Here is a 27,150-nt window from a genome sequence, read left to right on the forward strand (position 1 = left end):
TCCACTTGCAATCCACCTGCTAATGCACCTAGGAAAGCAGTGGAGGATGGCCCAAACGCATAGGCTCCTGCCACCCACGTGGGAGACCTGGATGAAGCCCTTGGCTCCTGACTTTGGCCTGGCCCAGCCTTGGCCATTGTAGCCATTTGGGAAGTGAAATCTTCAAAAAGGTGATGAGAGATGCATATTATCAAAAACCTTCACATGGATTTCAAAAAATTTTTGCACCAGAACTTACCTTTTTAAAAAAATTTTGTATTTATTTGAAAGGCATAGAGACAGAAGCAGAGATCATCCATCCACTTACTCTCATCCATTTACTCCCCCTAAATGCCCACAGCAGCTGGTACTGGGCTAGGCCAACGCCAGGAGTCTGGAACTCTGTCTGGGTCTCCCACATGGGAACCCAGGTATTTGAGCCATCACCTACTGCTCCCCAGAGTATATATTAGTGGGAAGCTGGGATGATGGACAGAGCCGGGACTGGAACTCAGGCACTCCAGTATGGGGTATAGGCACTCCAAGTGATATCATAACTGCTATGCCAAACACCTCCCTCCAAAACTGTTTTTATTTTTTTAAAGATATATATGTTTGAAAGTCAGTGTTGGCCGGCGCCGCGGCTCACTAGGCTAATCCTCCGCCTTGCGGCGCTGGCACACCGGGTTCTAGTCCCAGTCGGGGCACCAGATTCTGTCCCGGCTGCCCCTCTTCCAGGCCAGCTCTCTGCTGTGGCCAGGGAGTGCAGTGGAGGATGGCCCAAGTACTTGGGCCCTGCACCCCATGGGAGACCAAGATAAGTCCAGGATAAGTACCTGGCTCCTGCCTTCGGTTCAGTGCGGTGTGCCGGCCGCAGCGCGCCGGCCGTGGCAGCCATTGGAGGGTGAACCAATGGCAAAGGAAGACCTTTCTCTGTCTTTCTCTCTCACTGTCCACTCTGCCTATAAAAAAAAAAAAAAAAAGAAAAAAGAAAGAAAAAGGAAAGTCAGTGTTAACGGGGGTGGTAGGAGGGATCTTCATGCACTGGTTCATTCCCCGAATAACCACAATGTCCAGGGCTGGGCCAGGCCAAAATCAGGAGTTTTGAGCTTCTTCCAGGTCTCCCATGGGGTTCAGGGGCCCAAACACTTGGGCCATCTTCTGCTGCTTTTCCAGGTCATTAGCAGGGAAATGGCCTCAGTGCTTGGTCCCCTGCCACCTACATGAGAGACCCAAAAGGAGTCCTGAGGTCCTGGCTTTGGCCTGGACCAGCTATTTGGGGAGTGAACCAATGGGCAGAAGATATACTTTATCTCTCCCCCTCTCTGTAACAAGTAACTTTGCCATTCGATTAAATAAATCTTGGGGCCAGTGCTGTGGCATAGCAGGTAAAGCTGCTGCCTACATTGCCAGCATACCCTGTGGGCACTGGTTCAAGTCCTGGCTGCTCCACTTCCAATCTAGCTCTCTGCTATGGCCTGGGAAAGCAGAAGATGGCCCAAGTCCTTGGGCCCCTGCACCCAAGTGAGAGACCTAGAAGAAGCTCCTGGCTCCTGGCTTCAGATTGGCGCAGCTCCGGACGTTGCAGCCAACTAGGGAGTGAACCAGCGGATGGACGACCTCTCTGCCTCTCCTGCTCTCTCTGTGTAACTCTGACTTTCAAGTGAATGAATGAATGAATGAATAGCCGGCGCTGTGGCATAGCAGGTAAAGCTGCTGCCTGCAGTGCCGGCATCACATATGGGCACCGGTTCGAGTCCCGGCTGCTGCACTTCCAATCCAGCTCTCTGCTATGGCCTGGGAAAGCAGTAGAAGATGGCCCAAGTCCTTGAGCCCCTGCACCCACATGGGATACCTGGAAGCAGCTCCTGGCTCCTGGCTTCAGATCAGTGCAGCTCCAGCCATTGTGGCCAAATGGGGAGTGAACCAGTGAATGGAAGACCTCTCTCTCTCTCTGCCTCTCCTCTCCTTGTGTAACTCTGACTTTCAAATAAAATTAAAAAAATCTTTTTTAAAAAAATCTTTTTTAAAGAAATGGAAGAAGCAGCAGCTGAGACTAGGGGGAGCAGAGCCAGGATTCAAACACAGGTGCTCCAATATGGGATGTAGGCATCTTAACTTAAGTCATATATAATTTTTTTTTTTTTTTTTTTTGCCAGGCAGAGTTAGACAGAGAGAGAGACAGAGAGAGAGTTATAGACAGTGAGAGAGAGAGAGAGAAAGGTCTTCCTTCCGTTGATTCACTCCCCTAATGGCTGCCACAACCGGCGCTGTGCCGATCCGAAGCCAGGAGCCGGGTACTTCCTCCTGGTCTCCCATGCAGATGTAGGGACCCAAGCACTTGGGCCATCCTCTGCTGCCCTCCCAGGCTATAGCAGAGAGTTGGACTGGAAGAGGAGCAATCGGGACTAGTACCTGGCGCCCCAACCGGGACTAGAACCCAGTGTACCGGCGCTGCAGGTGGAGGATTAGCCTAGTGAGCCGCGGCACCTGCCTAGTCATATATAATTGACAGGGTTTTTTCTCTTCGTTTCCTTTTCACATTATTCCTTGTCAGTATATACAAATGCAACTGAATTTTGATTTTATATCATGCAAGTTTGCTGAATTTATTTTTTTAAAGACATTTATTTGAAGAAGTTGCACAGAGAGAAAAGGAGAGGTAGAGAGAGAGGTCTTCTAACCACTGGTTCACTCCTCAATTGGCTGCAATGCCTGGAGCTGCACTGATCCAAAGCCAGGAGCCAGGAGCTGCTTCTGGGCCTTCCATGTGGGTGCCAGGCCATAGCAGAGAGCTGGATCAGAAGTAGAGCAGCCAGGATTTGAACCAGTGCCCATATGAGATGCTGGCACTGCAGGCGGCGGCTTTACCTGCTATGTCACAGTGCTGGCCCCTGCTGAATTTATATATCAGGGCTAACAGTATCTTTTGAACTCTTCAGAGTTTTCAAGACATCATTTTTGTTTTTCCTGATTTTATTTCTTGCTTCGTTGCTCTGCATAGGACCGTAATTGCTTTGTTAAATAGAAATGGTGAAAGGAAACATCTTCTGTTGTCCCAGCGCAGAGGAAAAGTGTTCATACCCTCAGCACTGAGAACGATGTTAGCTCTTGGCTTTTCAGATATGGCATTTATTATGTTGAAGTAATTCATTTTATTCCTAGTTTGTGGAGTCTTTTCACCATGAAGTAGCATGGAAATTTGTGAAATGCTTTTCCCACATCACTTAGGATCATGTGAGGTTTTTCTCCTTCATTCTGTTAATGTTTATTACATTAGCTAATTTTCATGTGTTGAACCATCTTTGCATTCCAGGAGTAAATACCACTTGGTCAGATGTATAACTCTTCAAATGTGCCGTGGAATTCTGATTGTATTTCGTTGAGAGTTTTTATAGCATTGTTCTCAAGGGATATTTATCTGAAATTTTTTAATTTCATCATTTGACTTCGATTTGTTTCACAGAATGAATTTCGAAGTGTTTCTATTCAGTATTTGGAAGTGTATGTTGAGGATTGGTGTTAATTCTTTTTCAAATGTTTGATAGAATTCACCTACATCTTAGGCTTTTTTTTTTTTTTTTTTTTAAGATTTATTTATTTGAAAGGCAGAGTTATTGGGTGGGGTTGCAGTGGGGAGAACTCCCATCTGCTGGTTCACTCCCCAAATGGCCATAGCCACTGGGGCTGGGCCAGATCAAAGCTAGGAGACAGGAACTCCATCTGAGTCTCCCATGTGGGTGGCAAGGGCCCAAGTCTTTGGGCCATCTTCCACTGCTTTCCTAGGCATATTAGCAGGAAGCTGGACCAGAAGTGGAGCAGCTGGAACTCAAACCCATGTCCGTGTGGGATTCCTTGTACCAGGGTTCCAAAATGGGATGCTGGCATTTGCAGGCATCAGCATGACCTGCTATGCCACAAGACTGGCTCCTGTTCAAATATTTTATTTTAGTCCTGTTTTAGTTGCATTTTGGGTTTTTTTAGTATTTAGTTATATAATTTAGTATTTAATTATTTAGTTAGTTATATTTTAGTCCTATTAGTTCATATGTTTCTAGTAATTCATCTAATTTATTAGCTTGTGGTTGTTCATAGTATTCCCTTAGGTAGAATCCTTTTTATTTTTGTGGCATTGTTTATAAAGTTATCCCCCTCCTCTTTTTTAAAAAAAGATTTACTGATGTATTTATTTGAATCTTCTATCCATGGTTCAGGCCCAAATACCTACAGTATTTGAGGCTGGGCCAGGCTGAAGCTGGAAGCTCAGAATTCAATCCGGATCTCTCACATAGATGGCAGGGACCCAAGTACTTGAGTCATCCTCTGATGCCTTACAGGGTGAGCATTTCAGGAACCTGGATCGGAAGTGGAGGAGCCAAGACTCTCCCGAGTCACTCCAGTGTAACATGTAGCCTTCCCAAGCAGCAACGTAACCACTAACAGCACAAGGCCCATTCCAACATAAAACTTTGTAGATGTATTAAGACTTATCTTAAGGCCTAACCTGTGGCCTATCTTAGGGAATGTTCCATATCTACTTAAGTCTTAGTTTGTTAGTTTGTTTGAGGATTGTATGTGTGTGTTTTTGTTTGTTTTTTTGTTTTTAAAGATTTTATTATTTGAGAGGTAGAGTTATAGATAGTGAGAGGGAGAGATAAAAAGAGAGGTCTTCCATCCACTGGGTCACTCCCCAAATGGCCCAACAGCCAGAGCTGGGCCATTCCAAAACCAGGAGCCAGGAGCTGCTTCTGGGTCTCCCACATGGGTGCTGGGGCCCAAGGACTCGGGCCATCTTCTGCTTTCCCAGGCCATAGCAGAGAGCTGGATTGGAAGAGAAACAGCTGGGACTAGAACTAGTGCCCGTATGGGATGCCAGCACCGCTGTGAGTTTTGTTTTGGTGATTGTTTTAGGGCATGTAGTACATAACATATGCCTTTAATTCACCACAGTCTCCTTCAGGTGATGGGATACCACTTTAATTGTCTGCGAAGAACCTTCTGATGGTGTATTTCAGTATCCTCTCTCCTGGCTTTTCTGATACTTTGTCTCTACACATGCTACACATCAGAAATTATATTTTCTTTTGCTTAATTTTTTTGGCATATTGGTATTCAGATTCTTTAGCAGCTTCGGTATTCTTTACTCTTTGATGTTAATATCCTCTCTCCTCTCTCACAATAAGGGTCTGTTTCTAAAATTTACCTTCCGCGGCTCACTAGGCTAATCCTCCGCCTAGCGGTGCCGGCACACCGGGTTCTAGTCCCGGTCGGGGCGCCGGATTCTGTCCCGGTTGCCCCTCTTCCAGGCCAGCTCTCTGCTGTGGCCCGGGAGTGCAGTGGAGGATGGCCCAAGTGCTTGGGCCCTGCACCCCATGGGAGACCAGGAAAAGCACCTGGCTCCTGGCTCCTGCCATCGGATCAGTGTGGTGTGCTGGCCGCAGCACGCTGGCCGCGGCGGCCATCGGAGGGTGAACCAACGGCAAAGGAAGACCTTTCTCTCTCTCACTGTCCACTCTGCCTGTCAAAAATAAATAAATTAAATAAATTAAATAAAATAAAATTTACCTTCAACTCTCGCTGCACCATAAACTCACAGAGCTTGACTTTCCAGCCCTCCATGCAGATGTTAAAGTTAGCTTGTCAAATTCTGTAGAAAGCTCTAATAGGTGTTTAGCTGGAGACACATTGAAATTGGTGGGTTCAGTTAAAAAGAATTGGCATTGTTACTATACCTGTATTTTCTCTCCATTTGTTTAGATTTTCTTCAAAAATCTTTCAGTGAAGTTTGTAATTTTAGCACAGAAACCATGCACATCTTTTCTTGGATTTATTGTTAGCTATTTTATAATTGTGGCTATTCTAAATGTTCTATTATTCATTCTGCTTTTTTTTTTTTAAGATTTTATTTTATTTTATTTTATTTTAAAGGCAAGAGTTACAGAGAGAGAAAAAAAGAGAGAGGTCTTCCATCCACTGTTTCATTCCCCAAATGACCGCCATGGCTGGGGCTAGAATAGGCTGAAGCCAGGAGCCAGGAGCTTCTGGGTCTCCCACATGGGTGCAGGGGCCCAAGGACTCGGGCCATCTCCCACTGCTTTCCCAGGTGCATTAGCAGGGAGCTGTATGGGAAATAGAGCAGCCGGGACACCTACTGGCACCCATATAGGATGCTGGCACTGCAGATGGCAGCTTAACCCACTGCACCATAGTGTCTGCCCCGTTCATTCTGTTTTCTGATTATTGCTGCTGTGTGTTAATGCTTATTGGCATATATTAGGTACTACCTGTATTTCTACACATTTCTACTCTTTTCATTGATTTTGTTAATAGTTTTGTGTTTTTATATGAAACAAGCAATTAAGTCAGCTTGCCTAATTGTTTTATTTCTTATTTTCCAGTTACATGCCTTTTTTCCTGTTTCTTATTGTTCTTACTAACCACTCCAGTGTAGCAGTAGACTCTGTCAAAAATGTGTGTAAGTTCTCTAACATTAAGGTGTCCTGCTTTCATAGGGAAACTTGGTCATAGTTACTGTCTTTTCAAGCCACTGTTAGAACTGATTGTTAATAACTTAGGATTTGTACAGCTGCTTTCATGGGTGATGTTAGGTTTGGAATAGCTCGGGTTCTGGCTTTTCATTACCCCTAGAGAAGAGAGACGGAACAAGGAGGAGGAGGCCAACTTCCACAGAGACAGGCTGCAAAGAGACTGCACGCTGGGCTGGGCTTTTACCTGGCTGAAGAGGGAATCTGCTGCCTCCGGTGGGAGGCAGGGGACTTGCAGCTGGCGGGAAGTAGGGAGGATCTGTTTCGCAAGCGACTTTGCAAGGAGTCTGGGGCAGGCTGAGCCTAGCTCCTGCACCAAGGGTCTCAGCACAAAGGGAAGAAATGGGGTGCAGTGGGGAGGAGGGGAAGGGGCAACATGACCTGTAGGCGAAATGGACCTAAAATCTTCCGTTTTCATGCTCTCCTTTCTAGTTTTAGAATCAAGGTTATATTTCCCTTGTAAATGGATTGGGGGTAATTCTTACATCTTTTTGTCCTCTGAGTTTATATAAGATAGGAAAATGGAGACGTGCATTGTAGGGTAGTGGGCTAATCCGCCTCTTAGGGTGTCAGCATTTCCATATTGGAGTGCTGGGTCGAGTACTCCATACTTCTAACTCTCTGCGAAAGCCGAAATGATGGCCTAAGTACTTAGGTTTCTGCCACCCACATGGGAGACCCTGATGGAGTTCCTGGGCCCTGGCTTTGTCCTGGCCCAACTCTGGCTATTGTGGCCATTAAAAAAAAAAAAAGATTATTTATTATTTGAGAGGGAGAGACAGAAAGGTCTTCCATCCACTGGTTCACTCCCCAAATGGCTGCACTGGCTGGATCTGAGTTGATCCAAAGCCAGGAGCCAGGAGCTTCCTCCAGGTCCCCACACAGGTGCAGGGGCTGAAGCACTTGGGCCATCCTCTACTGCTTTCCCAGGCCACAAGCAGAGAGCTGGATCAGAAAAGGAGCAGCTGGGACTCCAACCGGTGCCCATATGGGATGCTGGCACCACAGGTGGAGGCTTAGCCCACTACACCACAATGTCGGTCCCCATTGTGGCCTTTTTAGTAGTGAACTAGCAGATGGGAGATCTTGCTCTCATTCTCTGTCCCTCTTGCTCAGTCATTCTGCCTTTCAAATAAATAAAAAAGTCTTTAAAAAAAATTGTTAAGACTTAACCTGGCCGGTGCCGCAGCTCACTAGGCTAATCCTCTGCCTGCGGCACCGGCACACCGGGTTCTAGTCCTGGTCAGCACGCCGGATTCTGTCCCAGTCGCTCCTCTTCCTGTCCAGCTCTCTGCTGTGGCCCAGGAGTGCAGTGGAGGATGGCCCAAGACCTTGGGCCCTGCACCCGCATGGGAGACCAGGAGAAGCACCTGGCTCCTGGCTTTGGATCAGCACGGCGCACCAGCCGCAGCGGCCATTGGAGGGTGAACCAATGAAAAAAGGAAGACCTTTCTCTCTCTCTCTCTCTCTCTCTCTGTCCACTCTGCCTGTCAAAAAAAAAAAAAAAAAAAAAAAAAAAAAAAAAAAGACTTAACCTACTACGCCACAGCACTGAAGACGACATAAACTGTAGCAAGTGGATCACGTTCCTTTCTGCACTTCTTTTAGCGTCTGGGTTTCTCTCATTACTTTGAGTATTTCCTCTAAAGCCTTCAGGGCAGCTCTTCATAGGTCCGGTCCTCTATGAATAACTCTGGCTGGTTAGAAACATTCTAGGTTGTGAGGTTTTTTTCACTATTATGTTAAATTATTGTGAATCTTTCCATCTCTTCCTTTGTAGGTGATACACTTTAGTTCTTTAGAAATTTTCAGGATATTTCGACAGCCTTGATGAACTCTGTTTCATTCTAATGTGTCAGTTCTGTGTGTCTCCTTGATCAGCACTCTGTGGAGCTTCCAATCTAAAGCGGTTCACGTCGTCTTTAATTGTGTGCAGTGCACCACGTTATTTCCTCACTTATTTCCTTTTCTGTCTCCTACGGGGCCTGCTGTGTGGTAGTGGGCCCGTCTGCCATGCTGTCTGCCTGCAGCTCTCCTGGGCCATCTCCCCCCTTAGCTGCCCTTCCACTCTGCTCATACATCAGCCCCTTTCTCCTGCTTGTCCGGCTCCTGTGGCCACCGTGTTGCCCACTCCTGGACCTTCATGTCATTCTTCTTCCTTCTCTTCTTGCCCTGTTAACAAGCACAGCTGTCGCCTTTTCTTTTCTTTTTTTTTTTTTTAGCCTTAGGCCTTCTCTTCGGGTGTAAATGGTGTCTGACTCCTTCCCCTGCCCCGCCTCGCTCCACCCTTGGAGGTAACTGTGCATCTCTGGGGTCTGCAGACCCTGCCGCCAGTGTGCCCAGGAGTGTAGAAGGTGTGGGCTAGGCACCCGTTAAGATGCCCATGGCCCACGTCAGAGTCTGAAACTCGGCCCTGGCTCCCAAGTCCAGATTCCTGCTAATGGAGACCCTAAGAGGCACCTGGTGACGGCTCAAGTGATTGAGTTCCTGCCTCTCCACTTTGGCCTGGGCCCAGCCCCAGCCGATGTGGGCATTTGAGGAGCAAACCAGTGGATGGATGTGTTTGCTTGCTCGCTTACTCTCTCTATATATTTTTCTTTCTCAAACAATTTTTAGAAAGGCACCAGGATCCAGAGCCCAGACACTAAAACCAAAGTTGTTCACTGCCCTCCAAGTACCTCCTTACCCCCCCCCCCCAGGGTTTCACCGAGACTCCGAGAGCATGCACGTGAGGGAGCAGCCCCTCCCAAACACCAAATGGCCGTCCCCTCACCCCGACTGCCGCCTTGAGACTCCACCTCCATCTTGCCCTGGGAGGCTGAGCCATTGTCCAGTCAGTGGAGGGGTGGAGGAGCTGTGCCAGCGGACAGAGGAGCAGACACTGCTCCAGCCCTCACCTCCCTTATCCCTGCACCGCCTGCCATTCCTCCCGCACATGCACCAACCGCCCGCGGGCAGAGGGGGCCCTCTTCTTGCTGTGGTTTCCTCCAGTAGGCAGACCCGGGCGGGGGGCGGGGGGTGCTCTGTGAGGCCAGGGAGTCCCTTGCAATCTCGGCTCCTGTCTCAGCTGTCACTCCTGTGTCCACAGGGCCTGCGCAAGAGGGAGCTGCTGAAGGAGCTGCTGCCGGTCATCGGGCAGAACCTCCGCTTCCAGCGCCTCTTCACTGAGTGCCAGGAGCAGCTGGACATCCTGAGGGACAAGTAGCCGTGCAGGGCGGGGCCGCACGCTAGCCAGCAGCGACGCCCAGGGCCGCCTCTCGCCTGGCCGGGCCACAGGGACAAGGAGACACTGGCAGGAGACGTGCCCTGTGTCCTGGGCCTGATGTGGCCTCGGAAGGGGGGCAGCGCGCCCCTCCCCGCAGGCAGCCCTGTGCAGAACTGGGGCCAGCGGGGCACTCCCAGGCCTGCCGTCTCTAGCGGCCCCGAGGTGGACGCCGGCCCCTGCCGCAGCGGGCGCTGTGCTGCTTCAGCTATGACAAATGAGCCATTTGTGAGAGCGAGAGTCCAGAGTCGTTAGGTATTGTGCAGTCAGCAGACTGACCGGAGACCGAGGTCAAAGGAATGCTGTTCCGACACACGGACTATTTTTGTACTAGAATTTGCTAACTTGTAATACGGAATTTTCCTTTGGTCAATAATCAGGATTTCCCTATAAGTTACTTGGACATTGGTCACTTGTAGGAAATTTAAACTCTAATTATGACAGCTACACTGAAAAATAATTGTACTGAAATTAACTTGTCTATCTTCATTTGGTTTTAATTTTTAAATGTTTGTAAAAAGAGACTGTTTTTTGGGGGATGGGGTAAAGGGGTGGGCAATTTCTTTTGTAAGTGTAAAATAAATGAACACGCATTGGATACCAAACTGTCTTGGCCTCCCTCCTCTTCCTCCTTTTTTTTTTTTTTTTTTTTTTTCCTGACAGGCAGAGTGTACAGTGAGAGAGAGAGACAGAGAGAAAGGTCTTCCTTTTCCATTGGTTCACCCCACAATGGCTGCGGCTGGCACACCACGCTGATCCAAAGCCAGGAGCCAGGGGCTTCTCTTGGTCTCCCATGCGGGTGCAGGGCCATCCTCCACTGCACTCCCGGGCCACAGCAGAGAGCTGGACTGGAAGAGGAGCAACCAGACAGCATCCGGCGCCCCGACCGTGACTAGAACCCGGGGTGCCGGCGCCGCAAGCGGAGGGTTAGCCAAGTGAGCTGCAGTGCCGGCTCCTCCTCTTCCTTCTGACATCCACTTTCCCTCCCACCCTGGGGGGTCTCCTGAGTGGACAGCGACAGAGCTTTGGAGCTGGAGGGGATCTTTTTTTTTTTTTTTTTTCTTAAGATTATTTTATTTTACTTGAAAGAGTTACAGAGAGGTAGAGGCAGAGAGACAGAGAGGTCTTCCATCCCCTGGTTCACTCCCCAAATGGCCTTAACCACCAGAGCTGGGCTGATCCAAAGCCAGGAGCCAGGAGCTTCTTCCAGGTCTCCCACGCGAGTGCAGGGGCCCAAGGATGTGGGTCATCTTCTGCTGCTAACCCAGGCCACAGCAGGGAGCTGGATCGGAAGTGCAGCAGCCAGGACTCAAACCAGTGTCCATATGGGATGCTGGCACTGCAAGCAGCAGCTTTACCCACTGTGCCTTAGCGCCGGCCCCTGGGGATCTTTTTAAAGGCATCTGACCCCCCTGCCCTACACCCAAGCAAAATTCACAATCTCAGGGCCACTTCTCTGGTGGTGCGGCACCTCGGCTGACCCGAGGCCAGCAGGCAGCTCCCTTTCACAAGTCACCTCCCAAGGGAGGCATCGTGGTCCTTCCTTGGTTCTCGCCTTGTTATGGCCGAAGTCCCAGTCACACCGCACACCAACAGCTGCGGCTGACTGACTGATTTTGTGAAAGGAAATCAGTACGATACAGTGTTCGGTGTGCTAAAGAAATGATCAGGAAAGCCGGAGTTTCCTCGGAAAATGCGCCAGCCTGCTGAGCCACGGGACAGGAGACAGAACCACAGAATCTTCAGGCTCGGGTGGCAGCTCGTCACCCTCCTCCTTGGGTCCTGGACCTCAGCGTGACCACCGGCCAGACTCACGGCCGAGTCTAGAATCAGAAGGCCTGGGTAGCTGGCTACTTTCCTGTCTAGGTGCCGTCCTAACTCTGTCTTGCTCGGACCTCGGGTTACCTGGGTGAGACCCAGGCACGCGTGCAGAGCTTGCACATGGAGTGAGTGTGGGCGTGCTGGTATCGGAGGCCAGGCTGCAGGTGGGAACTTTAAAAGATAGAGGAGCCAGACTCACTGCGTGATCGGGCAGCTCCAAGAAGACGTTGAGAACTTTGCTGCCACAGGATTCACACAGCCTCGGCTCAGGTGGTCTGGTGTGGGCTCCAAAGCAGCACACAGCTGAGCTATCAAATGGAGACGAGAACTGGCCAGGGACTTCCAATTCCAGCCAAGATGGGATGACAAGGAGCAGATCCACCCTCCCGCCCAACACAACCAAAGGAGCCAATCAAAACACAAGAAACAGTGGCTTTGGGGCTGGTGCTGTGGCGTCACTGCTCCACTTCCGATCCAGCTCCCTACTAATGTGCCTGGAAAGCAGTAGGGATGGCCCAAATGCTTGGACCCCTGCTACCCACATGAGAGACCCAGGGGAAGCTCCTGGCTCCTGTTTTCAGATCGGCCCAGCTCCAGCCGTTTCAACCATTTTGGGAAGTGAACCACCAGATAAACAAATAAATATTGATGCTCACAAAGAATTTGTTTAGAAATGGCGTTGACAGGTCTGTATCAGAAAACAAAGCACAGTGACCCCGGAGAGATGCAGCGAACAGGGTGAGCCCCACAGTGTGTCCCCCTGCTTGCTTGGATAGGTTCTGGGCCACAGCTCAGGCAGCGGAGCTCAGGCAGAGCCCAGTAGATGAGCTGAGGGAAGGGAGACGAGAGCCCAGGGAGACCTGTGCAACTAGCACTCACGGGACAGAACACCAGGGAAGAGACAGCCCCCAGAGAGCGGAGGACTGACCTGCGCAAGTACTGTATGAGGCCAGGCAAAGGAACGGACTGAAAACCTCCCTGCTGTCACTCGGAGCCAGGAATTGTGCCTGTTCCCAGCAATCGCATCGGGGGAAAAACAAAACAAAACAAAACAACTCCGGCTCAGAATAGAGTACTCAGGATGCCTGGCCTCTGTGTTGAACAGCTAGAGAGGACTGCTCCAGATCCATCTAAAAATAAGAGCAAGCCCCTAAAGGATCCTAGTGACTTCACTGCATTGCAAAGCAAAACTGAAGAAGATTTATAAGATAACTACGAATGGGGCCGGCACTGTGGCATAGCGGGTAAAGCTGCCGCCTGCAGTGCCAGCATCACATATGGGTGCCGGTTTGAGTCCCAGTTGCTCCACTTCCCATCCAGCTCTCTGCTCTGGCCTGGGAAAGCAGTAGAAGATGGCCCAAGTCCTTGAGCCCCTGCACCCACGTGGGAGACTCGGAAGAAGCTCCTGACTTTGGATTGGCGCATCTCCAGCTGTTGTGGCCCACCAGGGGGTGAAGCAGGAGGTGGAAGACCCTTCTCTCTTTCTCTCTCTGCCTCTCCTCTCTCTGTGTAACTGACTTTCAAATAAATAAAATAAATCTTTAAAAAAAAAAAAAAGACTCCCTATCACTCTATCAAATAACTAAAATATTTTTTTTTTAAATACGTGGGCCAGGATTAATGGCACATTAAACACCACAGGAGAAAAGATTAATGAAATTGAAGCCCCAGCAATGGAGATATTCCAAAACAGAAAAATCTGAAAGAAGGAAAAGAAAAAAAATCAGAAAACTACAGAACAATTTCTGTCGCTCCCCCTCTTCACGGAGGAACGACACAGGACCCTGCGCTGTTCTTTTGTCTGCTCGGCCCTCCCCGGGTTTGCTGCTGGTTCTTCCCGGGTTGGCTGCCGATCCTTCCACCTCCGTGGAAGGGCGGTTCCCCCTGCCACTTTCCCCACTTCCGCGGGGGAGCGGCACACCGCCGGCCGGCTCTCTCGGGGGCTGCTCAGGTGTTCCTTCAGATAGATGTTCCTGGTGCATGTTGTCTCTCTCCTCCTTTATAGTCCTCTTCCACCAATCCCAACTCTGCTACCCACACGCCGAGCACGCTGCTCTCCTCCAATCAGGAGCAGGATCAGCTCCTGCTGCTTATTGGTCGAACTGGAGGCAGCTGCGCAGAAGCTGTTTACTCCTCTCCCAGCACCATATTGTGGGAGAGCAGATGCATAGAATAAGTCTCAATTCCAGTAATTTAGTCTAGTCCGAGTTGCTCCCCACAAACTTCAAGTAGTCTAATAATGGAGGAATCAAAATCGCCAAAGGACAGGGCAGAGAGGAGTGACAGAAAAAATTGTTTCAAGAAGAAATGGACAGGGGCTGGCTCTGTGACTCCTGATCTGAGCCAGCTCTCTGCTTGTGACCTGGGAGAGCAGCAGAAGATGGCCCAGGTGCTTGTGCTCACGTGGGAGACGCAGAAGAAGCTCCTGGCTCCTGGCTCCTGGCTTCAGGCTTCAGATTGGCCCAGCTCTGGCCGTTGCAGCCATTTGGGAAGTGAACCAGCGGATGGAAGACCTTTCTGTCTCTCCGTCTGTAACTCTGTCAAATAAATATGTAAATAATAATAATAATGGACAAAGATATTTGCCGACCTCTTCCTTCTCTCCTTTGTACCCCTGTACCTGAGTCCTGTGCCACTGTCCACTTTAGCCTTGCTCTACCTCTGACATCCATGCCCAGGCCTGGCAGCTCCCCTACCTCTACCCTGGATGCCCTCCACTTCCTCCTGACCCCCAGACCCCTACCTACTGACCTGGTTCCCAACAGAGCACTCCAGGGGCCTGCATCTTCCTGGCCTGAAATTGCCTGCCTGTGTCTCCGCCGAGTTCTGACCTGATCTCCCGGGGCTGCTCCCCACCTCAGCCTCCAGACTGCACGTGAAGAATCACCGTGCAGTAGGCATGCATGCTGAGGGAGAGAAGTCCGTCATCTTTCCCTTCTTGGTTCCGTTATCTCAAACGTGGCAAATAACTCTCTCCAGGTTTTTCTTTAATCATTAAACTGTATTCGTGCTTCAGCTTGGGTTTCTAATTTTTTGAGAAGTGCAGTTTTTGTTTTGTTTTCCCTTAACTAATTTTCTGAAGATTTATTTTTGTTTATTTGAAATAAAGAGTTACAGAGAGGGAGGGAGAGAGGTCGTCCATCCGCTGGTTCATTCCCCAGATGGCCTCAATGGCCAGAGCTGAGCCAATCTGAAGCCAGGAGCCAGGAGCTTCTTCCGGGTCTTCCACATGGGTGTAGGAGCCCAAGGACTTGGGCCATCTTCCACTGCTTTCCCAGGCACATTAGCAAGGAGTTAAATCAGAAGTGGAGCAGCTGGGACTCATACGAGCACTCCATATGAGGTGTCAGCACTGTAGGCTGAGGCTTTAACCCACTGTACCACAGCACCGGCCCCAATCAGCTTGCTTTTAGGAAAGCTATGTTCCTGGTGCCCTAACTAATAAAAAGCCTGAGCATCAGGGCTGCTTTGAAATGCTGCCTAGGCCGGCACCGCGGCTCACTAGGCTAATCCTCCACCTGCAGCGCCGGCACACCGGGTTCTACTCCCGGTCGGGGCACCGGATTCTGTCCCGGTTGCCCCTCTTCCAGGCCAGCTCTCTGCTGTGGCCTGGGAGTGCAGTGGAGGATGGCCCAAGTGCTTGGGCCCTGCACCCCATGGGAGACCAGGAGAAGCACGGTGCGCCAGCCACAGCAGCCATTAGGTGGTGAACCAACGGAAAAAAGGAAGACCTTTCTCTCTGTCTCTCTCTCACTGTCCACTCTGCCCGTCAAAAATAAATAAATAATTTCTTTTTCCTCTTAGGTTTCCTTGGGGGATATATTCACATTCATTTTCTATGTGACACGGCTTTTTTTTTTTTTTTTAAGATTTGTTATATTTTATTTGAAAAGCAGAGTTATAGAGAGCCAGGGAGAGACAGAGAGATCTTCCATTGATCTGCTGATTTATTCCCCAAATAGCCACAACAGTCATGGCTGGGTCAAGCTGAAGCCAGGAGCCAGGAGCCAGGAGCTTCATCCAGGTCTCCCACAAGGTTGCAGGGGCCCAAGCACTGGGACTATCTTCTGCTGCCTTCCCAGGTGCATTTACAGGGAGCTGGATCAGAAGTGGAGCAGGCAGGACTCAAACCAGCACTGATATGGGACGCCGGTGCTGCAGGAGGCAGCTTATCCTGCTGCAACACTGCTCTTTTTGAAATTCTTCCATTACTCAATACACACTGACATAAACATTTTCGCATCTCCTGTGTATTTTTTTTAGGTTTATTCACTGATTTGAAAGGTAGAGGGGGAGAGAGAGAGAGAGAGAGAGGTTTTCTGTCCGTTTGTTCACTCCCCTAATGGCCACAGCAGCCCAAGCTGGGCCGATCCCTAGCCAGGAGCCAGGAGCTTCTTCAGGGTCTCCCACATGGGTATAGGGGCCCAAGCACCAGGGTCATCCTCCTCTGTCCTCCCAGGCACACAGCAGGGAGCTGGATGGGAAGTGGAGCAGCCGGGACTCAAACCGGCACCCACATGGGATGCTGGCACCACAGTGGCAGCCGCTTCATCTTCTGTGTTGAAATCCATTCCATGCGCACTCACGTACACACCGGAAATGTTGGCAGACACAATACTGGTGATGGAACAGCAACACTGCCGCAGAAGTGTTTTCTTATCTATTGTGAAAAAGTATTGAGTTTTTAAAAATTGTATTAAAGATGCATTTATTTATTTGAAAGGCAGAGAGAGAGAGAGAGGTCTTCCATCCACTGGTTCACTCCCCAGATGGCCACAACAGCTGGAGCTGTGCCAATCCAAAGCTAGGAGCCAGGAGCTTCTCCCACGTGGGTGCCGGGGCCCAAGAACTTGGGCCATCTTCCACTGCTTTCCCAGGTGCATTAGCAGGGAGCCAGATCAGAAATGGAGCAGCCGGGACTTGAACCAGCGCTCACATGGGATGCTATCACTACAGGCAATGGCCGTACCAGCTCCCTGCGAATGCACCTGACAGGCAACAGAGAATGGCCCAAGGACTTGGGCCCCTGCACCCGTGTGGGAGACCCAGATGGAGTTTCTGGCTCCTGGCTTCAGCCTGGCCCAGCCCCAGCTGTTGCAGCCAATTGGGGAGTGAACCAGTAGGTGGAAGATCTCTCTCTCTCTCTCTCTCTCTCTCTCTCTCTCTCTCTCTCTACCTCTTCTTCTCCCTCTGGAACTCTGTCTCACAAACAAGTAATATAAATCTTCAAAAAGGAAGGACCCAGTAAATGCCAGCTAGATGAATGAATGAATGGATGAATGAGTGAATGAAAACCTGCGTGCACGTATGAGGGACATAGGCTTCGACCAACCAAAGCCCTGCAGCCAATCCTTAGGCCTCTGTCGACCATGTCTCACGCCCATGAGTCATCTTGGATGGACTTTCTGAAAAAATTACAACACACAAAAACGATATCCTGCATTTGCCACGTCCTGAGGGCCCGTCTGAGTCCCCCTGCCCACCCCGTGGCCTGGCAAGCTTCTGCCGTGCTCATGGCACGGCCGGGATCGTTCCCAGGTGCAGAGGTGGGAGCCGGAAGCCCAGGGCCTGGGACCTCTGCCTGCATTCCTGTGACATCACTTGGACGTCTTTACAGGCTGGAGATCTTACAACATCATCAAAACACATGTTTTTCTGATTTTCCAGCAGCTCTGGTTCCTGCTACCACGTCCCATTCCCAGGCCACCACCACGCACAGGGAACACACACCAGCAAGTGTCTGCGCTCCCAGATGCACACAGCATGTCCCTTCTCTCGGGCAGGGGCTGAGGGTGCGAGAGACCCAGAGAGCACCAGCACCCTCAGGTTTTGGGAGCAGCGGCCAGGCGGGGCCAGCCTGCACCAGCCAGGCAGAAACGGAGGGGGTGCCACGTGTTTCCAGAGTCGTGATCAACATAAAGACCCAGCACCCGGCACCATCGAGCTGGCCCCTGCAGCCACGGTGAGGCCCTGGCTAACTTCAGCAGGACCATTACTGCATTCCTGTTTATCTGAGAGCTGACGGCTTCTCTGGGGTCCCTGCGCCCCACCCTTCACACACACCAGCATGGAGAGGAAATCTTCCGAGATCTGCTTGTTTCCTGGGAGGCTGCTGGAGCCGGGACTATGTCCTCCCAGAGAGAAGATGTTGAAGCCTGAATCCGTATTTGCAGATACGGTCTCTAAAGAGGTAATTACGGTAAAATGAGGCCATTAGGGCAGCCCCTAATGCAACATGTCTGGTGTCCTTATTAGAAGAGATCGGGGGCCTATGCCATGGCACAGCAGGGGGAGCCACAGCCTGCAATGCTGGCTTGTCACGTGAAAGTGCTGGTTTGAGTCCTGGCTGCTCCGCTTCTGATCCAGCTCCCTGCTAATGTGCCTTGGAAGGTGGTGGAAGATGGCCCAAGTGCTTAGGTCCTTGCACCCATGTGGAGATCTCTCTCTCTGTCACTCTGGCTGGCAGATAAACAAAATAAATCCAACAACATTTATTTATTATAAAAATATTAATTTCTTTATTTGAAAGGCAGAGTGACAGATAGAGAGGGAGAGAGAGAGAGAGAGAGATCTTCCAACTACTGGTTCACTCCCCAAATGACTGCAAGAGCCAGGGCTGGGCCAGGCTGAAGCCAGAGTGCAGAACTCCTTCTGGGTCTCCCATGTGGGTGCACCTGGGCCATCCTCTGCGGCTTTCCCAGACGCATTAGCAGGGAGCCGGATCAGAAGTGGAGCAGCCGGGACTCGAACCAGTGCCCGAATGACATCCGGCATAACAAGCAGCAGCTTAATCTGTGGACAAGCTGGGAGTGCAGAAGGGCACAAGGACAGGGGAGACGTGGAGGTAGCAGCTCCCTTCCTGGACAGGGGGCTTGCGTGTAACGCGCTTTGGCGGAGTGAACGGTGCCTTCCCTTTCTCCCCGACAGGAGCAGGAGCCTCACTGGGAAGTCCCTGTCGGGTGCAAAATTCAGACAGGCCTTGGGTCTGATGGCAATGGCTTTCGCAGCTGGGGCTGCTGTGCCGGATTTGCGGCAGAGAGAGGCAGGCAGCGCCACCTAGTGGACGAGGTTTGCACCTTGACGCAGGGTGCAGTCCCTAGGGAAGGTGTTTGGCTACACAGACCTGCACAGTAGCAGGGACACAGCGAGAACACACAACATAGGCCCCATGCCCGCACCAGCGCCGTCACGCACACGTTTCCCAGCTGCCTCCCGCCTGTTGGTCCCTTCCTGGAACCAGTCATTGGCCACCACCAGGCTGCACTTCTCTTTCCAGACAGGATCTTGGCGGGCGTGAGGATGGCCAGCTTAAACAGGAAAGGGATGAGCTCACGTTTGCTAAGGGCATGCAAGACACGGCAGGCTGCAGCCTGGAGTCCAGCCTGGAGGTGGTGTCACTATCATACATAAAGGTTCAAGAAGGTGCTCAGGCCCACCCAGCCAGCCCAAAACTGTGGACCCTGGCCTGTGCAGCTGTCAGTTTCCCTTTGCATGAACTCCACAAAGGATTCTGTTTTCAAAATTTATTTGAGATGCAATCAACTGGGCCGAAGCTTCCATTTCTAACCCCAAGATGGTTTTCTTTTGCGTTTTAAATTTTTAATTTGCTTTTTAATTGAAAGACAGAGAGACAGAGACAGAGGGAGGAATTCCATCTGCTGCTTCGTTCCCCAAATGTCCACAACAGCTTGGAACTCCCTCCTGGTACCTCTCCTGAGCCAGCATGGCTGCCTCCCAGGGGTGCGTTAGCAGGAAGCCGCGCTGGAAGCAGAGCTGTGGACTCAGACCCAGGCACTCTGACATGGAAGGCAGGGGTCCCAACTGTGTGCCAAACAGCCTGCCTCCCAGGGTGATTTTTTAAAATGCATTTATTTACTTGAAAGGCAGAGTTACAGAGAGAGAGAGATCAATCGATCGATCTTCCATCTACTGGTTCAGTTTCCAAATGATCACAACAGTCAGGGCTGTGTCGAACCAAGGCCAGGATCCAGGAGCTTCCTCAGGGTCTCCCATGTGGGTGCAGGGGTCCAAGCACTTGGGCCATCCTCCACTGCTTTCCCAGGCCCAGCAGAGAGCTGGATTGGAAGTGGAGCATCCGGGACTTGAACCGGCGCCCATATGGGATGCTGGCCCTGCAGGCGGCAGCTTTACCCACTACACCACAGCGCTGGCCCTGTGCAAGGTGATTTTCTAAGTGACACCAGAGCCCTGCTTCTCATCATCCATTGTCAAACCTACGCTCTCCCTCCCCCCAGCATGTCTGCATGCCTGTGTGTGCATGGGGTGGACTTGTGCACCACAAGCGGCTGCAAAGCCTCTGGAAGCCGGAGGCGGTGCCCCAGCTCCTCTCCCTGCTGCCGCTGCCCAGGCTGGCCCACCTAATATGCCTACATGGAACCACAGGAGACGTTGAAAAGCAAAGCATTGTCTCCAGTAGCCGGAGAAGGGCAGCGATGAGATCTGAAGCTTGAAGGGGCATGGCCACTAGGGGGCGCTTCTTTGCTGAGCTGGGGGTGGCGGTGGGGTGACAGCCTGGAAAGGAACCCTCGATGACAGCAAGCCACCAAGAGGCAACCTCAGTCCCACGACCACAAGGAGCCAAATCCTGCTGCCAGCCGGAGCGAGCCGGGAGGTGGAGTTGTCCCCAGGGTCCCAGACCTGTCCTGGCGTGCCCTGGTTTTAATCTTGGGGGAGCCCTTGGGAGATACCACAGTGGAGACCTCCCCGCCACCCCCAGAATCCAGAGATGGTAAGGTGGATGCGGCTTACAGCTGCTTAAGGGGCAATTTGTTACTCGGCAATGATAAAAAAATGAAGTAATGAATGCGACCCTCTCCTTTGGTTTCTAGACTCCGCCCTGCCCAGAGGTCACCGTCCCTTTCTCTACAGCTGTCGTGAACCGAGGCCAGGCAGGCGCCAGGCTTCCTGCGAGGGCCGGGGTGCAGCCCACAGCCGGGCCAGCGCCCCGCAGGTGATTTCTTTCCTCTCTTGTATTCTCTCTCTCTTTTTTTTTTTTTTGCTTTTTATTTATTTCTCTCTTTGTTTATGTTGAAATAATGATAGATTCACGGGCGATCGTAATAGCAATGGGATCCCCGTGTAGCCTTCACTCAGTCTCCCCCAAAGCTTCTATCTTATGTGCGACAGTGCACCAGCAAAACCGGGAATTGGCATTGGCACAAGGTGTATGTGTGTGCATCTGTGTGTGTGTCTGTGTGTGTCTAGGTGTGTGTCTCTGTGTATCTATGTGTGTCTGTGTGTATTTGTGTATGTCTGTGTGTGCATGTGTGTTATCTGTGTGTATCTGTGTGTCGGTGTATGTATGTGTGTCTCTGTGTGTGTATCTCTGTGTGTCTGTGTGTATGCGTGTGTGTCTGTCTCTGAGTGTGTATGTGTGTGTCTCTGTGTATCTCTGTGTGTCTGTGTATCTGTGTATGTCTGTGTGTATCTGTGTGTCTGTGCATGTGTGTGTCTGTATGTGTGTGTATCTGTGTGAGTCTGTGTATCTGTGTGTCTGTATCTGTGTGGGTATGTGTGTCTGTGTGTGTCTATGTGTATCTCTGTGTGTCTGTGTGTATCTGTGTATGTCTGTGTGTGCATGTGTGTTATCTTTGTGTATCTCTGTGTATCTGTGTGTCAGTGTTTATATGTGTGTCTCTGTGTGTGTATATCTGTGTGTCTGTGTGTATGCGTGTGTCTGTCTCTGAGTGTGTGTGTATGTGTGTGTCTCTGTGTGTGTATCTCTGTGTTTCTGTGTGTATGTGTGTATCTGTGTGTCTGCATGTGTGTGTCTGTGTATCTGTGTGTGTCTGTATCTGTGTGGGTCTGTGTGTCTTTGTGTGTCTATGTGTATCTAAGTATGTCTGTGTGTATCTGTGTATGTCTGTGTGTGCATGTGTGTTATCTGTGTGTATCTGTGTGTTGGTGTGTGTATGTCTGTCTCTGTGTGTATGTATCTATGTGTGTATGTGTGTATACGTGTGTGTCTGTGTCTGTCTCTGAGTGTGTTTGTATGTCTGTGTGTGTCTCTGTGTGTCTGTGTGTATATCTGTGTATGTCTGTGTATATCTGTGTGTCTGTGTGTATCTGTGTCTTTGTGTGTGTGTATCTGTGTGTGTCTGTATCTGTGTGGGTCTGTGTGTGTGTATCTGTGTCTCTGTGTGTATCTGTGTCTTTGTGTGTGTGTATCTGTCTGTGTCTGTGTGTATCTGTGTGTGCATGTGTGTTTATCTGTGTGTCTGTATGTGTATATATCTGTGTGTATGTATCTGTGTGGGTCTGTGTGTGCATGTGTGTATCTGCATGTGTCTCTGTGTATCTATGTGTCTGTGTCTGTGTGTGTATCTGTGTGTCTGTGCATGTGTGTGGGTGTATGTGTGTGTATCTGTGTGTATCTCTGTGTGTATCTGTGTGTCTGTGTATCTGTGTGTCTGTATCTGTGTGGGTCTGTGTGTGCATGTGTGTTTCTGTGTGTGTCTCTGTGTGTGCATCTCTGTGTGTCTGTGAGTGTATCTGTGTATGTGTGTATCTGTGAGTCTGTGCATGTGTGTGTCTGTGTGTGTGTATCTGTGTCTGTGTGTGTATCTGTGTGTCTGTGCATGTGTGTGTATCTGTGTGGGTCTGTGTGTGCATGTATCTGCGTGTGTCTCTGTGTATCTATGTGTCTGTGTCTGTGTGTGTATCTGTGTCTGTGCATGTGTGTGGGTGTATGTGTATGTATCTGTGTGTCTATATCTGTGTGGGTCTGTGTGTGCATGTGTGTATCTGTGTGTGTCTCTCTGTGTCTCATTGTGTGTGTGTCTGTATCTGTGTGTGTGTGTGTGTGTGTGTGTGTGTGTGGCTCGGAGGACTTGGCCGTGACATCATCTAGGCCATCCTCGTGCGCTCCGTGGCTCCATGCTCACTTCCTGCTCCATTTCCCAGTCCCAGTGGGAAGGTCCTGGCCTTAACTCATCCCGCGTCCCAGAAGCATCCACTCCTCTCCCTTCTCGGGCACTTCCCCCTGACGGCATCTCTCCTGGTTTTCCCACCACAGCAGGGCGGCTCTGAGTCTTCTTTTCTAGAACGTTCTCATCGTCCCAGCTGTTGCACTGTAGGCTTCAGTTTTCACTCTGGTCCTAGGTGGTCCTGTTTGCGCTCATGGACGTCATCATCTTGAGGTCGACGCTGCGGACGGGAGTGCTCCCAGCTCCGACCTCTCCCCCAGCTCCGGGCCGTAACCACCTCTGCGTCCTCCACGCAGGTGACAGTTGGCAGTCACCCGCAGCCTCCGCGCCCATTCCCCATCCGAAAATCGACCTCTGAGTCTCCACTCTGTTCCATCTCTCACCGCTCTGGGTGACTTCATACTTATTCTGGCCGGCTCTGTGGCGTGGTAGGCTAAGCCTCTGCCTGTGGGGCCGGCATCTCATAATGGGCGCTGGTTCGTGTCCCAGCTGCTAAACTTCCGATCCAGCTCTCTGCTATGGCCTGGGAAAGCAGTGGAAGATGGCCTTTGGACCCCTGCACCTGCGTGAGACCCGGAAGAAGCTCTTGGTTCCTGGAGCAGCTCTGGCTATTGTGGTCATTTGGAGAGTGAAACAGAGGATGGAAGACCTCTCTCTCTGTCTCTCTCTCTCTGCCTCTCTCTGACTGTAACTCTGCCTCTCAAATAAATAAATAAATAAATAAAACCTTTAAAAAAATACTTACTCTGATGCTCGCCAGCATCTCAGCGCGCCGGCTCAAACACCACCACCTTCCCATCTCCCCCCTTGGGAATGCGCATTAGTCAGTCAAGTAACGGGCCCTCCCATCACCCGTCTTATTCCGTGGCGTGGGAAGTCCCAGCCCCTGGGACTCTCATAAAGGACATAGTTCACCTTCCGTTTTGAGCACCCCCTGCCTCACTGTAACCCCACCCTGGGTCTGCGTCTGCTCACAGCCCCACGTCCTTAGACCCCCTGACACTTGCCTACCCCCGCCCCCGCCATGCCAGGCACGAACCCGGGAAAAGCCAGCCGCTGCCTGTCCGTCTCCCCTCCTGGGCCTGCAGCACGGAGCAGGAGGCCGGGCAGCTGTGTACCTTGGCTCCTCGCTCACCTCTGCAAGCCCCCAGCCGGGCCCCCAGAAGCTGTTCCCGATCTCCGACTCCTCCCAGCCCAGGAGGCCACCCCCACTTCCGGAACTCACCGCAGACGAATGCGTTCGAGAGTTTATTGAGAACTTCATCCGATAGTGACACCTCACCGCCTCTCCCCTTCTCCCCGGAATGCCTCTGTCTTCCCCCGGCGTATATTTTTTGGAGAAATAGTCCCCCTCTTTCCAAGACAAACTTCTCCCCCGGCCTTCCTTGTGACTTCCTGTCTTCCTTCCATTTTTTCTTACACCTTCTCTTTCCAAATTTAAAATTTTTTTAGCCTTCATGAAGCATAGTTGAGCTACAAAAGTGTCCCAGTTTTAATGCCCACATCTTGAGGAGTCTGGGTGCCTGCACACACATGTGGCATTGTCACCATGACTAGGACACTGAGCACGTCCGTCCCCTCCAGAAATGTCCTTGTGTGTTCTGTGGGTCGTCTGTTCTGGTAAGAACACTTGACATGAGCTCTGTCCTCTGAGTGGATTCAAAATTGCACAATACCACATTGCTACCACTAGGGACCATGGTGCACACCACCTCTCCATCACTCAGGAAAACCAGGCCCCATTGTTGCCCTCTGCTCATTCCCTAGTGGGCAGCTTCCTGTCGCCTGCTTCTATGAGTTTTGCTATTTGAGATGTCTTGTAGGAGAAGAATCATCTGGTGCAGGCCCTGGCATGCCTGGCTTACGGCACGTAGCAGAATGCCCGCTACGTCCATCTGTGTTGTCACCCAGGGCGGGACTGCCTCCTCAGTCAGGCTGAGTGATAGCACTTGGTGTGTGTGCACCCCATTTCCTTCTCCATTCATCCGTGAGTAGACATTTGGATGGCTGCTACACCTGGGCTGTTAGGAAAATGCTTCAGTGAGTGTGGGGTACAGCGATCTCAACGCTGTCGGATGGACACTTACAACTGGGATTGGGGGGCCACGCGGCAGCTCCAGTGTCTACTGTTCTGCACCCCACAGTGGCTGCACCATTGTGTGGTCCTACAAATAGTGTACGGATGTTTCAGTTTCTCCACAACCTCTCTAACATTGGCTATCTTTGTCTTTGTTTAAAAAAAGATTTATTTATTTATGTGAAAGTTATAGAGAAAGAGGGAGAGACAAAGAAAAAAAGATCTTCCATCCGCTGGCTCATTCTTCAGATGGCCTCAATGGCTGGGGCTGAGACAGGTCGAAGTCAGGAGCCAAGAACTTCAACCAGGTCCCCCATGTGCTTAGGCAGGGCCTAAAGACTCGGGCAATCTTCCAGTGCTTTTCCCAGGCCATTAGCAGGAGGCTGGATGGGAATTGGAGCAGCCAGGACCTGAGCCAGAGCCCATATGGGATGTTAGCATCACAAGCAGCGGCTTTGCCAGCTGCACCACAAGGCCAGCCCCATCATGTGGCCTTTTGATACTAAGTGTGAGGTGATAAGCCACTGTGGTTTTGACCGGCATTTCCCTGATGATCGTGAGACTGATTACGTCTCCATAGACCTGCCAGTCATCCATATGCCTTCTTTGGAGAAACGTCTGTTCAGGTGCTTTGCCTATTTTTAATTCGGTTGTTTGTCTTTGATATTGAATTGTAGGAGATTCATAGATTTGGTGGTGTTAACCCCCTATCAGACAGCTATTTCTTTTAAAGATTTATTTTATTTATTTGAAAGTCAGAGTTACAGAGAGAGGTAGAGACAGAGAGAGAGGTCTTGCATTTGCTGGTTCACTCCCCAGATGGCTGCAATGGGCAGAGCTGCCCCAATCCGAAGCCAGGTACCAGGAGCCTCCTCTGGGTCTCCCACGTGGGTGCAGGGGCCCAAGGACTTGGGCCATCTTCTGCTGCTTTCCCAGGCCATAGCAGAGAGCTGGATCAGAAGAGGAGCTGCCAGGACTAGAACCGGCACCCATATGGAATGCTGGCGCTTCAGGCCAGGTATTTAATCCACTGCGCCACAGTGCCGGTCCCACAGACAGCTATTTTGCAAATATTTCCTCCCATCCTATAGGCTGCCTTTTGACTCTGCCTATTGTTTCTTTGCTGTGCAGAATTTTCAGTTTGCTGTGGTCCCATCTGCCTGTTTGGGGTCTTGTGCCGCAGATGTCAAATCCTAGAACCACTGCCAAGACCAGTGTCGTGAAGTCTCCCCCCTGGGTTTTCCTGAAGGAGTTTCATAGCTTCGTGTCTTACGTGCCTAAGTAGTCTTTTTTTTTTTTTTTTTTTGGATAGGCAGAGTGGACAGTAAGAGAGAGAGAGACAGAGAAAGGTCTTACTTTGCCGTTGGTTCACCCTCCAATGGCGGCCACGGCCGGCACGCTGCGGCCGGCGCACCGCGCTGCTCCGATGGCAGGAGCCAGGTACTTCTCCTGGTCTCCCATGGGGTGCAGGGCCCAAGCACTTGGGCCATCCTCCACTGCACTCCCTGGCCACAGCAGAGAGCTGGCCTGGAAGAGGGGCAACCGGGACAGAATCCGGCGCCCCGACAGGGACTAGAACCCGGTGTGCCAGCGCCGCAAGGCAGAGGATTAGCCTAGTGAGCCGCAGTGCCGGCCAGTGCCTAAGTCTTTAATCCATTTTGAGTTGCTCCTCGTGTATGGTTTAAACAAAGGGTCTTACATCATCCTCCTTGTGGATATCCATGTATTCCAACACCATTTCCCTGTTCTGACTATGTCTTAAATGTACCTTCTTCCGCACAACTCAGGAAAACTTAGCTTATCCACTCAAAGCATTTCCTGGACCCTGTGATCGCCCAGGCCCCGCCCCTGCCCCTGCCCCTGCCCCATGCCCTCCATGCTTACAGAGCTGGATGGTGAGCTCCACCACACAGCTCCCACCTGGCCCTCCATTTGCTCTTGGACCACAGGCCTCATGGCCCAGCCCACCTCAGCCTCTGAGGACCAAGGAGTCCAGTGGTTCCCTCATGGTTCCATCCCCATGGTTCCACCGTGCTTCCCACTCTCTGCCTCCTCCACAGGGTGGTGTGGCTTCCTGGGGCTCTGGTGCCCGAGTGCCAGCTCTTCCCCCACTGCATGGCAGCCCTCAGTCTCCTTCCTGGAAATCTCCAGAATTCTGCCCTCATCCCTGCTCGCTTGCTTCATCGGCTAATGATGCTCAGTGCGGAGGCGCGGCCCTTCGTAAGTTGTCGTCCAAGCAGGTGCATTTGTGAAAGTGGTGTCATCAACCATTATACGGGGCAGTAGGCATCAAGGGTGACTGATCTGGCCACCAGTCCACATGGGCTGGTACAAGGGTACCGGAGATGTGATGGGACACACGGGGCCCAGAAATGATGGTCATGCAGGAAGGTTCTCACGGACCCCTAGAGACAAGAGGCAGGGGCACAGCCTGCAGGGTTGCATGGGGAAGCCCCAGGGCTGGTCAGGATGCTGAGAGGAAGAACTGTGGGCAGCAGGCTCCATTGTGATTTCTTTGGG

At 51.1% G+C, this 27,150-nt stretch overlaps 1 protein-coding gene across 3 annotated transcripts in view; it reads left to right on the forward strand.

Moving 5' to 3' along the window:
• The window catches only part of HIRA (histone cell cycle regulator), a 99,155-nt gene extending 88,764 nt beyond the window's left edge, over positions 1-10,391 (forward strand). For all 3 annotated transcript variants that reach the window (XM_051837242.3, XM_051837244.3, XM_051837243.3), the window contains one exon: positions 9,613-10,391. In XM_051837242.3, coding sequence (XP_051693202.1) covers positions 9,613-9,729 — 117 coding nt within the window. In that variant the 3' untranslated portion in view covers positions 9,730-10,391. The remainder of the gene's footprint in view (positions 1-9,612) is intronic.
• Positions 10,392-27,150: the final 16,759 nt, after the last annotated feature.

This window comes from Oryctolagus cuniculus, chromosome 21 (assembly GCF_051225735.1).
Source record: "Oryctolagus cuniculus isolate XC-2025 breed Fujian yellow rabbit chromosome 21, ASM5122573v1, whole genome shotgun sequence".
Classification (NCBI taxonomy): domain Eukaryota; kingdom Metazoa; phylum Chordata; class Mammalia; order Lagomorpha; family Leporidae; genus Oryctolagus; species Oryctolagus cuniculus.